This window comes from Phlebotomus argentipes, unplaced genomic scaffold, assembly GCF_947086385.1.
Source record: "Phlebotomus argentipes unplaced genomic scaffold, Phlebotomus argentipes genome assembly scaffold_18, whole genome shotgun sequence".
NCBI lineage: Eukaryota > Metazoa > Arthropoda > Insecta > Diptera > Psychodidae > Phlebotomus > Phlebotomus argentipes.
The window spans coordinates 1,315,871-1,330,788 of record NW_026776177.1 but is presented as its reverse complement, the minus strand read 5'-3'; the positions used below and the strand labels follow the sequence as shown (position 1 = coordinate 1,330,788).

Sequence of the window (14,918 nt, the reverse complement as noted above, 5' to 3'; positions counted from 1 at the left end):
CTTTCAGTCTCACAAAAGCATCTCTCTTCCATACGACTCTTTTTTTTCTGCCGCCGTGCAGAAGGAACACACATCATTCCAACGCCCAGAAATACTGAAAACTTCTTATTCTCTTCTCCATGACATGTAGTTTGACTCCCACCCCCCTGAAATCCCACCCACTGCAATAAAAGACACACTCCGTGTGTCTGGTTCATAAGAAAAGTCCACGTCACAAATAAAAACGAGTTGTGTAATTTTTATGGATCAATAAAGAGCAACAGCTTCATTATGATGTACTAAAAGAAAAGGAATATTTTCACTCTTATTACGTGTGAGCAATTTCCCAGGAAATTGACCATATTTTCCGCCTTGTCACAATTCCAATTCTCCTCATCACACGTGAAAAAGGTGTGAAAAACACAAGCCAGGAGGAAATATGTGTGGTCAAGTGGAAGGCAGAGAGGCCCTCAAACCACCCCCAGAAGATCACCACCTCTTTCACATATTGAGATAAAGAAAGTGCTGTCCAAGCATTTACCTTCCGCATGACACAATACATAAGGGAAGAATGTACATACATGTCCGACAAAAGTAACAATGTGGGTTGGAAAATTCTCTCTCTATTAAGCCACACAACACACACCCTTCATCACACACTCTCTATACATATATGGGAAAATTGAGAAAAGTCTCTCCCTCAAAGCTATTTGGATGCATAGGAAAAATGCAGTGTCATCTGCCCTGAGAATTGTAGCAAATGAACAAAACACTTAATTGATATACAATTCACAGTGCTTCGAGGGATAATGAGAAAAAGCACCGCACACACATAACAACCCCATGCTGAGGGGCGCAACTTTCCACTCAGGAAAAACCGCAATGTGAGCTTATGGGTGAAATAACTCGGGTAATTCCATCATGACGAGTGGACGACAGTGGACACATTTTCCACCCCCTCAAACACTGATCACATGGCCAAGTGAGAGAATGTGGATCAAATTATCTCTATCAAATGCTCAACAATGTGTGAATCCTGTGAATCAATGAAACATGACAATTTATCGTCTCATTTTCCTATGTGACAACTATCAATCTCTTTTTCCTCCTGATTCCCAACCAGAGGACTGTTGAAGCCCAAACCATAAGCAGTGGCAGAAAGGCTCCCGAGCTGTGTGGAGGAAGTAATAGAAGCCACGCACGTAAAATCAATATAAATTCAGGCTTATATTTCGTTCTTGTATTGATCCAAACTCTCTCTCTCTACTTTGCTCTCTCTTTCTCTCTCTCTCTCCCTATATCGCTGTCTGTAGACTGTGTGCCTCTATTCAGGCAGGAACAACAAGCGGCATTTACTGGCAGAAGTCCCTTTTCTATATTTCACCATCATCATCATCACCATATAGCCCAACACTGCGAACAACTCTTCTCTCGTTCTCTCTCTCTCTCGCCTAACCAACTCCTCTGTATTCAATATAATATGTACAATAGCATTCCCCATCCAATACATGTTTCATCATATCTTTTCTCATTCTCTCCCGCCACACGAGTCTCTGGGCTGGCGCAAGAGTGGGATAGACACTCTCAAAGTATCACAGAGAAGCAGCAACCCCAGTCCAAAAACTCCTGCAAACATTACATAGGGAGTTTCCTCAACTTTTCCGTACAATCTGCCCATCTCACACCACATCCGACTCCTTGCCTTTCCACTCCCTCTCTCTCTGTCTCTCATTCTCTGTCTTCTTGCCACCGACGCTCGCCTCCCTTTCCTATGTGGGGCGCGCAATCCACGCTCTCGTCTTCAATAGAGATGCCATACACAATCCCCCCCTCCTCCACCCTCTCGAATTCCTGAGCCCCAGAGAAACAGATCTTCCAAATACACACCCCAATATGATACGGCAAAACACATTTCATACACCATTCCTTCCCGTTTCGCTATCAATGCCTCCGCACTCACCGGCTCATTGACTGTAATCATGTTCAGAGGACTCAATCTTCCTCTTCCCTCCATTTGTTTGTCTCTGCAGACTTGCAGATTTCAAAGATAACAAAGCAGTGCCACCAGAAAGGCATGCGACACTTGCAAATCCACCACCCGGGCTGAGAGAAGAGAAACCGTGAATGAAACATCATATATTGCCCGCCCAATTGCCAATGTGTGTACTTCTTCTTCCTCACAAGCAATTCTCCGTTAGATGTTTAACACTTTGCCAAAGAGAGTCGATTATTGTAACCCATCCACGGGTGTGACGGCGAAACGGCAGAAGGAAAAACAACACCTCACCAGCCACGCTCTATCGATCATACATTGTGTTGTGAGTGGTAAATAGAAGCCATGAGGAATGGGGTGAAATGCTTCTTCAAGGGGTTGGCACAGAGAGCAACAACCAAAGGAAAAACGACTAAGAAAAGAATCCTCATACAATGACTAAATGGCCAATTGTTGCCAGTTGATTTACTACTTATACATTTCTGAAGAAACTATCGTTCCTCCATTCACAAGGCATTTCCCGCGAATTCTTTCAGTTTGCTGCAATTTTGTACAAAACCACCAGCAGAGAGAAAACGCCAAAGAGGAAGGAAAAAGCTACGGAAATTGCTCATGTGTGTGTGTTTATATATAATTGTATAATGCCACATTTTTACCCCCCAAAAAATGAGCAATTGAGTGCATGCTTGGTATTTCAGGTATTCCCTTTGTCACACAAAAGAATCTATCTTCCACCTTCTGCCACTTGAAATTCAAGTGATAAATACAGTGAAAGAGAGAGAGAGAGAAGTGGCACAGAGCAAAAATTCCCTTCATATATGACCAAATTGACTGAATATGTTACCACACAAATAATTTATGCACATTGACCGAAGGTGGTTAAATGCATATGACAATGCAATTACGCAAATATTCCCCCAAAACCCCGTGACAAAATATCCCAAGGGCGTCGCCACCCTCCCCGTAAAACAGCCAATTATGCCAAAGAGTGGTTTAGGAGATGTTTATCGAATCTGTGACAATGTGCAAATGACAGAATATCGCCCAATCCAGCGGTTTTATAGGTTAATAAAGAGTCTAAAGGAGATTAACTTACCATTAGCCTTGAGAAGTTCGGGCACGACCAGATCAGTCAGGTCTGGCTCTTCGCCATACCAAAAGATCCAGAGCTCTTTGGCGGCGCTGAGCGACAGGGGTGGATGCACCACATATCCATTGCCCGTGGAAGCCTGTACCGGCAAACTTATGTCGTATAAAGCACCGGACGGTTCCGATTTTACGGCGGCGACACGTCGCCAAACGCACAGCATATCGGCGGCTAAACATCGGGAGTATGAACGCAATACTGGATCGTCCAGTGGATCACTGGACGCATTCGGTCGTTCACCTATGACCAATTTACGCCATTTTATGCCGCAAAGATCGGTCTGAAAGGAGACAAAAATTCAATTAGAAGCTGCACTTTATCAACAACCTTGCCTGCGATGCTCTCTCTCTCTCTCAGTTCAGAGCAACATAAATATATCATGTTCAACATGCTTAACTACTCGAATGTGTTAAATTAACCATTGTATTTGTACCTCTCTTAATATTCACGATCGACACAATTTCTCCATAAGGTTAATTTTGGGCCAAGGACTCTTTGCCTGATGTGTGTAAAGTGGTATAAATATTTTCCAACAAAAATACAAAATAAAGCGTATACTCTCCTTCGTCATTGCACGCAATTCACTGAAATATCGCAAGAAAAAATCTCTATCCAATATCTCTGTTTTTGTGTGTATTTTTTTGAAAAGGAATTACTTCCAATTGGCTAAATACCAAAAAAAATCACTCGTGATAATTTAAAACACACTAATATTGTCGCTTGTGGTGGATTACTGAGTGATAATGACTGAAGTGGATGAGATTGTGTTGAAAAGTCTGCGATATCAATTATAATGTTTATGTTTCAACAATGTATAGCTCTGACTCTACATTATGTAGAAAAGTCTCTCTATATCTCTCTCACTGTCTGTCAAATTAAATGGAAAATTCACACAATTTGGCTAAATCCAGTCAACCAGTTAAAGTTATACCGCGCACACACACGCGCCAAGAGCGCGGCGTGTGTGCCTAATGTACATTTGCAATGAATTGTGCACACTTTGCCACAGTCACGGCAGGGAGTACATAGCGAATTAAAAATAATATCAAAATATACACATGTGACAAACTCCCCTGGCCCACATGGGTGTGTGCGTGTGTGTGTGTATGTCATATTAAACGGAAAAACCGACCTTTGCCGATAACGGACCGACACCGTGTATACCGCGATGTTGCCACTGAGATTTTTTCTCAAAATTTATTTGAATCGATATATCCTCCTCTCGCTCACACACTCTCAACACCGCCAATCACCCACATTACAACCCATCCATGCCTCTCGCTTGCGCATTCCTCATTTTCTGTGAAATTTTTCTGTTACCTCCAAACTCTCGTATTGCATGCGCGCCTTGAGATTTTTTACTTCTCTTTACACTCACACACAAACACACTCTCTCTCTCTCTCTCGTACAGTTCTCTCTCTCTCCACACACAATGGCTCTCTCTTTTTTTCGGAACGGAGAGAAGAATAGCGAAAAAATCGGTGTTTTCACATTGAAAATATATATGTATATAGTAATCTTATTTTACTTGCTTTTCTCTCTCCTCTCTCTCTCTCTCCGTCTCTCTTGTAATATACATTCACACAGCACGCCAACTTATTATTCAAATTTCGCATTTTACACACGAGAAAAGATAGAAAAGAAGCCAAAGAGAAACTCACACACAATAATAATAATAATATTTACACCCGTGTGTATTGAAAGACATAAGGTGGATTTTCTTTATTAAATCCATATCATCAACAGAACCAAGTCAAGATTCTGTGTGTCTCTCTTATAATGGCTCAAAGTAAAATCTCAGCAAGTATGTAATCTCTTCATAACGCGTCTCACTCACTTAACTTCTTTTGTGTTGTTGTTACATGACTAACGGTGAATACGGGAAAATTATATCTTTACACAAGCTCACACAACACAACATACCAACAATGTATGTTGGTGATGATGATGATGATGATGAATCTCAAATATTGCTGACATGCTGCAAATGTCAAAAACAATATAACTCTGAGATTTCAGCAACATGAAGGAAAAATAGCAAACAAACTTTGGTGTATAAGAAGAAAAAGGCTTCATATTCACAGTCATCTCAACACAATTGCATCGCAATGGAGCGCTATATTTGACTCCACTTATAAGTATTTTATCGACTTTCTAATTATAGCAGAGAAAGCTTTGTTTTTCTTTAAATAACACACACTCGCAAACACCCAATCTTACTCTTTATATTCATGCTTCCACTTTAGTTTTGACACTCTTTGCCTCTTTTTTTTGCGCCTTTGCGCACACCGCGCGTCGTGGTGGATTTGTGGAAAAGGCCACAAATACAGCAACAACAGCAAAAGCCAAATATTTTCAGAATGAATGCAAAAGAGTGTCTGTCTCAAAGCAATGTTAAATTACAAAAGTGATGACAATGCTAAATAAAAATCATCATGACCCAATAAATGCCTCGTAGAGAAAGGTTTGTGTTGTGGCGAAGCTTATTTTTGTCCAATTTTCTTCTGCTTCTTCATTCCATTCACCCAAAAGAAACACACTCTGTGGGCGAGTGATAAGAACTCATATTAACACATACCGAACAGCCTGAACAGAAGTAAGGCCGCGCAAGATAGATAATCGGTTGTTGGCTCTATCGCCAACTAAATAGACTCAATTTCAAATGTTTAGTCGCGCGTTCAATGCATTCAGTCAACAAGGTGTTTGATTGTGCATCGAGAAGGAGAGAAAAAGAGAGAGAGAAGAGAGACTTTTGTAACACATTCTTCTATATAGAGGATTGTTTCCAAAAGTGAGGCAAAGATGAATCTTATGAAATTAATAAGAAAGGAACATCAACAAGTGGGAAAAATATTGAGAAACTTCTCTCTCGCGTCGAACAATAGAAAATATGTGCAATATCATTTTCTACAAACACTTTCAACACAATCAAGAAACAAGGGTTTATTTCTTGCTGTAGAACAGAATGTTTGGCACTTTTTTTTCAGAGCCAAATTAATTACACTTGACTTGAAAATCCTCTATTTTGCCATTCTTTGACAGAGAAATTGTATAAGGTTAAATAATATTCTTTCCGAATTCTCCGGATGCATTGTTTGTGAGGGTGTGAGAAGCATGAAAACAAGTTTTATGTAATCACTTGAACAACAGACTTCTCTCATCAATTCACCTCCATCTCTTGCACACAGTTACCATTTTCCATCATCGAATTCGCCTCATTCTTTCTCTCCCTACATCAACTCCTCCTCCTCCTCCTCCCCCCGCCGCACAGCACAGACGGTCGCCTATCGTACTATTGCTGCCCTATTGTTTTGACAGACGAAGGATGTCGGGGACGAAGTGGCGCGCATGTGTACAGAGCCAGCATGCAATAATCATATCATAAGTGTGGATTTTCTCTCCATCTCATTCGCACTCTGAGGTACAAAGAAACACCATTAAGAGATAGCAACAGATAATTGGACAAGAACAAACGACGCACATGTGTATTTCAAGCTCAACGCCTCTGTCTCTTTTATCCATTGCCACTTCCTTAGCGGCGTTCTCCTTTATTTGTCCAAAAGTAATAATAAAGACATGATTATATTTTATTCATAACCGCCACACACAAATGGAACTTTATACATTACACATCCTCCTCACCTCTTCTTCCCCTCACTCAAAAAGTAAATCTACTTTGAGTACAAACAATGGGAAAAATGTATAATTTATACAAGTATACACTCAAATAGAAAATCAATTCAACTTTTAATTCCCTCTCTCGCGTGGCATCCATTTAATATTAAATACATTTAGACGTTTTTCCCTCAATCGACTCTCTTTCTCTGCTTCTCTCTCTCTCTCTCTCATCAAATGGAATTGAGAGGAAAATACATATATAAATATATGTATATATATATTTGATTAAATGCCACATGTGTCAATAGAGATGTTTTGATGTAAATATTATACACAAGATAGAGAGAAGAATGTTGAGAAGGAGAAAAGCAAAATACAGCCATTTGCGGAGTCATTGGGCAAATTTTCCATCAAGGTTCCTTCTTCTTTCCAATGGACGAGAGAGAGAGAGAGAAGCGAACAAAAAAGTCGGCAAAAGACACCGCACCGGTTTGATTAGCGCACATGCAAGAACATGCGCATTCCCAGTTGTATATTGATGAGATATATTTTGAAGTTGCCATCCAACGAGACGCCGATTACATTGGAGAGAGAGAGCGCGACCAGAACGGAGAGCCCCACGTCTGCAATCGCGCATATCAGTTGATAGCCACTATCAAGAGTGAGTGAGAAGATAGTGGGTGAGGCGAGATAGCAAATTTTGCAGATAATAAATATCTTACAATCAATTTTATCCTCACACACACACACACACACACGGACGCCGAGGAAAGAAAAAAGTGTTGTACAAAACAAGCTCCTTCTGCCAATTTAACCAACCCTCCATTTACAATGTTGAACATCAAGCATTGAATCGTGCTAAATAATTGGGGTCAGAGCATCAACACGACTGTGACACGAGCCAGGGTGACGATAGGGATACATAAAACACATTGACATAATCATAAAGTGCCATACATGTAGGCATTCTCGAACTTGATAACAACCTTATCGTCCGGACCTAGGTTTACCGCAATTTTGATAAATCCTCACTGAGCATTTCAACAATGACAACACTTGTGCTGACGACGGCTGAGAGATTCTTTATAAGTTTCCTCAATACATGTTATGTGTCATTTTCCTAAAATGCCACTTGGCATCAGCCAGGCTCAACACTGGCGAACATAATGCTAACGACCTTCGGGTAGACTTTCAAGATCACAACACACATTTTAGTCAACAGTCGAGAAGAGCAGCCTGTGCAGCACAATGGTTAGGAAATGGAGCATACCACTAAACCCTATGCCTTTTCACCTCAGGCCAGAGCTCTTTCTCGCAGTTCTCCTCTTATCTCACACGAAAATACCATCAGTATCTCACTCACCAGCACACGTCCACTCGCTCAGCGTATTCGCACTCAATTTGCAATACACAACGTCTGCCTCACACACAATCTCCCCTATACAGTGCTCTAGGGTACCTGACGGTGGGAACCTGCATCTGGGCCAGAAGTGAGGCCAGGCAGACGGCATGGGAAGGAGAGAAAAAAAAGACAAGAGTGGACAAGAGCGACTCAGGCAACCGGCAAAACTTCCAGGCATACACATTTTTTTCCTCCTTACTTCAACCTCTCTTCTTATATCTCTCTCTTCCATTCCATACATAGAATCGGATGGAAGTGAGCATATTCCCGGAGTCGTCTCATATTTCTCCCAAATACACAAGATCAATGCACACATAATTGCATTAAAATAAATTCGTCTCTCGTTCTCTCACGCTCTTTCTCTCTGCTCTCCGTGGCTGAACTATAAACCGAAATCTCCCATCAAATTTCGAAATGCAACTCTCAAATACTGTGTCGTAGTATTTGATTTCTCAACCCTCAACGTGGGTTTCCAGACCCACTCTCTCTCATCGCAATCTTCAGATGAGGAAAATATATGGCTCAAAAGCCAATAGATTTGAATACATAAGCGGCAACACACGCACACCAAAGCGCGTGTGTGAGTTTAAGTCTTCTTCTTGACATGCTCTTCTTCTTCTCCTCAAACCATGTTTATTTACTTTCGAGCGCAAACATAACTGAGAAGAGAGTCCATTATTACTACCACGATTATAATTATACATGTACTATTTTGTATGGTGAACATGTTTCTCTGGGCTGCAAGAAGTACCCAACGATTTGGGTTCACAGCGCGTCACTCCACATAAAGGCCTCCTCAAATACCCTCCTTCGTGCTCAACACATCTCATCGTCCAACAATCGCTACGGCGGAATTGAGGAATATTAGAAAACTCAGAGGTAGAGAGAAACATTCATTGTGGAATTAGACCCATGGGAAAGATTCCATGGCAAACACAAACAGATGCAACACAACTGAGGTATGTAGTTGTTAAGGAGTCAATTGCGAGAAGCGCAACATCTACCTTTTCTCTACCCACAGTCACCACCCTAGGTGTAATAAACCTCTTATTACTCTGCGAAGGACACACCATTTTCGGTGTGCAAGAATATGTTCTTCTGAGAAACTTGACAGCCAGCAAAACACTCCATCGGCATCTAGGCAGAAAATTTATCTACAGAATAAACACAATTCCACCCCAAATAATAAAGATGATATTGTGTTTGAATGCAAGCTGTACAACATCCGCTTCCACTTCTTTTTCGCACGCTCTCTCGTCAGTCAGACACTCTCTCACAGGTGCCACTTAACATTCTTCCTTTAAACTCACTCCACATCATTGAAGTGTGTAATCAAAACCCTGCCGTTGAGCAACTCATGTTCAGATTTTGCCACATGATCTCCCAAAAACCTATGTATCATTTTTGACTCATGAGAATCGCAGAGAAACAGCGAGAAACATACCGTTCCATTCTATTTAATGAGAAATCTGTTGTGTCACAGACCGAAAAAAAACCACATTAAGGCTGTACAGTTTAGGAATGGAAAGAATCTCTGTCTCTTTCGTGCACAGCATAAGCATAAATATATTTTCTCTCAAACATCAAAGTTTTTTTTTTCTCTCCAACTTCTTCTTCATCTTCAATTCCCTCTTTGAAATAATATTGCTGCTGTGAGAGAGAAAAAGCTCCACATTAAAATATATTATGTGGAGATTTTAATTTCTTCTCTCGCGTGTTATTCATGTTACACTGGCAATATCTTTTTTCTCTCAACTGTATACACCTTCGTCTTTGAATCAATCGCGCCCGCTTACATGGCGAAAGGCCCCAACCATTGGCGCATAAGAGTGAAAAACTCTCCTCTCGTCTTGCCCAGCGACTTTCCTCTGGAGGGCAAGAAAATGAAGGGGGAGAAAATGCAAATTAAGGCATTAACTGTGGTCAAGCTCAAGAGCAGTTTGGATTTGAAACATGAAGTCAGAAGAAATTTTGAATTTAAGATTTCTTAGACAATAAAAGAAACGCAGATAATTTCATACGAATTTGAAGTTTCTTTACTTAGTTAATCGATTAGGCGACTTTGATGAAGTGAAACCTATTCCACGACAAAAGACACAAAAAGGAAAATTTGGCTGACATTTCCACAGAGAGAGAGTGAGACTCGACGAAAATGAAGACACACACAGCCAGAGAGAGAGAACGAGAGAGAGAGAGGAGAGAAACTAATGGGACGCAAAGAGAGACGTCGAATCAGAAAGCTCTTAAAGCACGTCGACTCAATTCACTACATATGTACATATCGGGTGGAATATTTAACCATCATTCCGTCCTCCTCTTGCAATTATATTTCCATGAAATTGGATAGAGTGAGATGAAGTGAGGCTGATGAATACAAAACGAGGAGGTGGAGAGATGGCACAAAAGAGACTCCGACGACCAAGATACGACAATGTTCGGCGTGTGGAGACGTGACGAAAACGGCGCGCTCCCGTTCGATTATTACCCCGACTATGTACTGTGTGGCCCGCTCAAGACGAGTCAAGCCTCCTCTCTCTCCCTGCAGTCTAAATCGCACTGTATGTACAGCGGCGGCCCAGAGGAGTGAATTGAAATCCAGATAAGCATCGGGTGTTGTTGGGCGAAAGAAAGGGTTGCAAAGCCCCCTGATGAAAGGCGTACAAAGATTTTTTTCTCTTCCACGGCTCGCCATCAATTGAGTCGTGATTTCTCCACGACAAAACATACATCATGGAAAAAGTCTCTCTCTCACTCGCTGGGAGAATGAGAAGAGGGCCACATTGGGAGGCAAAAAAAACCGTCTTGTATATAGCAGAATGTCAGACGCACAACACACATTCAGGCAAACACACAGTCATACAGCTAAACATCATCATCAGCAGAGCATCTGAAGAAACCGTTTCCAGAGTCATTAATTCTCTCCTCTCTCGCGCCACCGATTAAATTCTTATTAAAGTAATGACTCTCCTCTCTGTCCCCCACTCATCCCGCACTTTTCTTCCCCACACACATTCGCCCGCTGCAAAGAAGGGGGTTTTCACAGTGGAAATGTACATAATTTTTCACCATTCCCGGCGAGCCCAACATCAAGGATTTCTTCATATTGACAAACGCACCATGAAATCTCTTTCTCTCTCTCTCTCTCTCTCTCTCTCTCTCTCTCTTGCTCTTTCCTTCGCACACCGAAATTCTCAGCCATGTTTTCCCTTGTTGTAAATTTCAAATCGATAGTTGGATTTATACTGTAGAAGAAGAAAAAAATACACTCTGCCTGCGTGATGAAACATGGCGATGGCAGAGGCTTGTTCTCCGCGGGTCCGACTTTCACATTCGTTTGCAGTCTTGCAACCGACACAGCGCCGCAATCGATTTTTCCTCACCCAAAAAGAAACTCTCTTCATCCAAATCGACGGACTTTTTTTTCTTCTCCCAAGTAGAAAATTTCCGCATTTTTCCCAGCATCTCAATTGCCAAAGAGGCCACACATAATTTTTCCACCTCCTCTCAACAATAAACAGAAACATCAAAATTGTAACAGTTTTTCATCAAGCACACTCTTTCATTCCACCGCACCAACACTCTCACAGCCCATCTTTACCATTCATAAAGTACATAATCGAAAGTCCTCTCTCGCTCTCCCTCTCTCTCTCTCTCTCACGACTCAGCCTCGCTCACGGCATTTCCAATATTTGGGAGAGCGCGATCGCAAGTTCGGCGAAAAAGAAAGGAACGCATCCCACTGAATATAGAACAGACTTTTCACAGTCAGTCAAAAGATAGACTTTTCACTCATCGAAAAGTCGATCTTCGGCCTTTCTCACACTCACTCAGAGCATATTGTGTATATGCTTCAAAGCCAAAGTGCTCCCCAATGAGTGGGAGAGATCACCGAAAAATTGGGGCCCCCTTTTAGAAAACTTCACTCAACTCTCTTTCGTAGCCAGGCAAGAAAACACTCACACACACAAACTAATCAATTTATCTTGCGTCGCAATTTAATGCCACAATTCTTCTCTCTCTCTCCCTCATACACAATTCCTCCTCTCCTTTCACACATCTCATCCAACATCAATTATACATGGAACGATCAAGGAAAATGTAATTCCACATTGGGGAAAACACTTGCAAACACACACACTTTTTTTTCTTCTCTTCCTTCATGGAAAACAACTCGGGCATTTTCCCGAGTGCGGACTGTGGCCGAAAGGTGGGGAGGCCTCCCTGAGAGACTTACCAAGGCGAAAAAATTTGTGTGGCAATCCTCCAAACTGGCGCCGTTAGTTTGGTGGTTTTGATGCGTCATTGCTGCAGTAAATACATTTTCATGTCACACAACACTTCACTTTAGCCATAAAATACTTTAAAACAGTGGCAAAATCACTCTAGAAATGAGAAAATTCTCTTAACACCAACATCTAGTAAGGTTTTCACCTTCGATGGCGACTAGAAAATGGCGGACAGATCTCACTTTAGTTGTCACTCTGTGCCACTGTCTCACTCACGCACTCGACGATGGATTGGGTGGTGAATATATCAGAGGGAGATAGTGATAGTATTTACAGAGCCTTCACCAACACCACTTCGCCACGCACACCGCTGCAACACCTTGTAAACGTCCCTGTCAGGTTGACGTTTCGTGCTTTTCGCAAGAAACGCACACACACTCACGCGCACGCACGCACACACTGACCCGCGCCAGCCGCGAATATTGCGCCTCTCGCTCGTGTCGGAAGACTCTTCTCGGTCCAATCTCTCTCTTTCACCTCCAACACTCAGCCAACAATGGTGAATTAATGGAGACCAAGTGTGGTGTGTGATTTTTCCTTATTCACCATTCTCAACTTGGGGAAAATTTCCATTTTCGCACTGAATACAAATGCTACACACATACTCCTCTGCTCCACTGTAATTCCGACCTCTTTTTTCACCACTTTTTGGCTCTTCGCACTAGCTTTCCCAATCACTTTTGTCACTATTCTTCACATATTGCACAGTCTCCCGTGCACTTCGTGAAAATCCTCCGCCAATATTCACTCACGCAGGCTTTCAGCAAGGAAGAGTGTCCTTCTCACCAACCGCAGGCGGCTCACGAGCGCCGACTCCTCACGAAATACCGTAATTTTACCGATTTTTCACTCACAAATTACTGCTATATTTGATGAGAGTGCACGGTTTTCTGGCCATTAAGCTCATTTTCTGGCTTGTAGGGTTCAACTGGTTCTCAAACAACACTGTGTTCGAATTTCACTCGGGGCTCCCGGAATGCGACCGAAGGGCGAACCGAATCAATGGGTCACCTGTCCCGCTCGCACATCCACGAACACCCATAGCGCCCTGGCACTCACACACCCTAGTTTCGACATACGTCTTCGAGATTTTGCTCTCTCTCACTCTGTTCCGCACCTCGGCGTACAGCAATTCACATAGTGCAGTCTCTCTCGCGGACGGAGAGCTGTGGTGAGATTTCTCAACGTCAGTCGATGAAGTGGTGCGGCTTTTTCGCTGTATTACAATAGAAATGGCGGCGGTTGCTCGACATTTTACTGTGTGGAAAACAGGTCAACACTTTTCCAGCACACTCGTAAGTACCGACAACTTTTCAATTGTACACCATCAATTATATCTCTCCCGGAATGATTTCGGGCACATTTTCCCTATTCATCTTATCCACCACGCGACACCTACTTTTCCACCACACGCACACTGTCACAGAGTGCTCGGTGACGTCACAGGAGAACACGCATCTCCGCAACCGCCACAATCCCGTTCACCGAATATCTCTCCGCGCAATTGCTCACGAATCACCCCGGAAATGCACTCTTTGCAGGAAGCGAGATGGTTCGGCGTGAGCTCAGTCAACTACCGCACGAAGCCGTCGAGGGAGCCAAAGAAGCCGAAGAAGAAGTTGCAAACTGGAGGACAGCGAATTGACTCTGTGGCACAATCACTCGCCTCGAGAGGGTGTGTACAGTTAGAGGAATCGAAGCAAACTACACTCTCTTGGCTCTCAATTGACCAAAAACTCGTCTGACGACTCTCTGTTGCCGCCGCGCACACACTCGCAGCGCCTGTACATAGAGGCCGTCTCGCTCGCGTGCACTCGCGCCGAGGGCGACGCGAGCGAGACGGCAACGGTGGTGAATCAGCTGGCGCATGCGTGCACCTCTTACCAAGTGCATCGCGAGATGGCAGCAGAGTGTCGTTCGGATTCATTGGCAAATTTTCCTCAAATCAATAAAATCTCTCACGTTGCAGATTCCTCCGGTCATGCCAGCCATACACACCTCCACACGACGTAGCGGCTCAGATACGCAACTTGGGCTATGCCGGCACTGCGGTCTTTTCTTCGCTGGATGACAAATTCAAATTCCTAGAAGAGTGCCGGAAGATTTTCAATCACCAAGTGCCCAATTCGCAGTTGCACAAGCTGAAGGGTGTGCAGGATGTCATTGAGTTCTATGAGACTCCAGTGGATAGCACTTTGCCGCTGGACACGCTCAAACAGGAGGATTTGCCGGTGAATCTTCACATTCAGAGCGAGTTCAAGAGGTTCCTGCCCGATGAGGACACAATGTTTGGCGGTGTGAGTGCATTCCCAAAGAGCTCAACCCTCGTCACGGGTCTGACGTACAGGAAGAAGTACCGAGGCCACATTGCCAAGAGATCTTGGCCATAGAAGGCAAAAGTCTGTTAGTATTTTGTATCGCAAAGTTCGGTAGAATAAAGAGATTCCCGCTCTGAAGTGACTCTTTAGTGGCAACAGCGCCTCTAGCGGCAA

General features: G+C 42.9%; 2 protein-coding genes across 3 annotated transcripts in view; one reads left to right on the top strand and one right to left on the bottom strand.

The window, feature by feature from the left end:
• The window catches only part of LOC132260895 (mediator of RNA polymerase II transcription subunit 13), a 31,348-nt gene extending 18,544 nt beyond the window's left edge, over nucleotides 1-12,804 (bottom strand). For both annotated transcript variants that reach the window (XM_059759285.1, XM_059759286.1), the window contains exons 1-2: nucleotides 12,375-12,804; nucleotides 3,069-3,399 (exon numbers count right to left, since the gene is read on the bottom strand). In XM_059759285.1, coding sequence (XP_059615268.1) covers nucleotides 3,069-3,399; nucleotides 12,375-12,443 — 400 coding nt within the window. In that variant the 5' untranslated portion in view covers nucleotides 12,444-12,804. The remainder of the gene's footprint in view (nucleotides 1-3,068; nucleotides 3,400-12,374) is intronic.
• Nucleotides 12,805-13,614: 810 nt separating this feature from the next.
• Nucleotides 13,615-14,871, top strand: LOC132260896 (uncharacterized). Its single transcript, XM_059759287.1, has 3 exons — nucleotides 13,615-13,721; nucleotides 13,968-14,101; nucleotides 14,396-14,871. Exons 1-3 carry the CDS (start codon nucleotides 13,659-13,661, stop codon nucleotides 14,814-14,816), a joined length of 618 nt encoding a protein of 205 aa, XP_059615270.1. The 5' UTR covers nucleotides 13,615-13,658; the 3' UTR covers nucleotides 14,817-14,871.
• The last annotated feature ends 47 nt before the right edge of the window (nucleotides 14,872-14,918 follow it).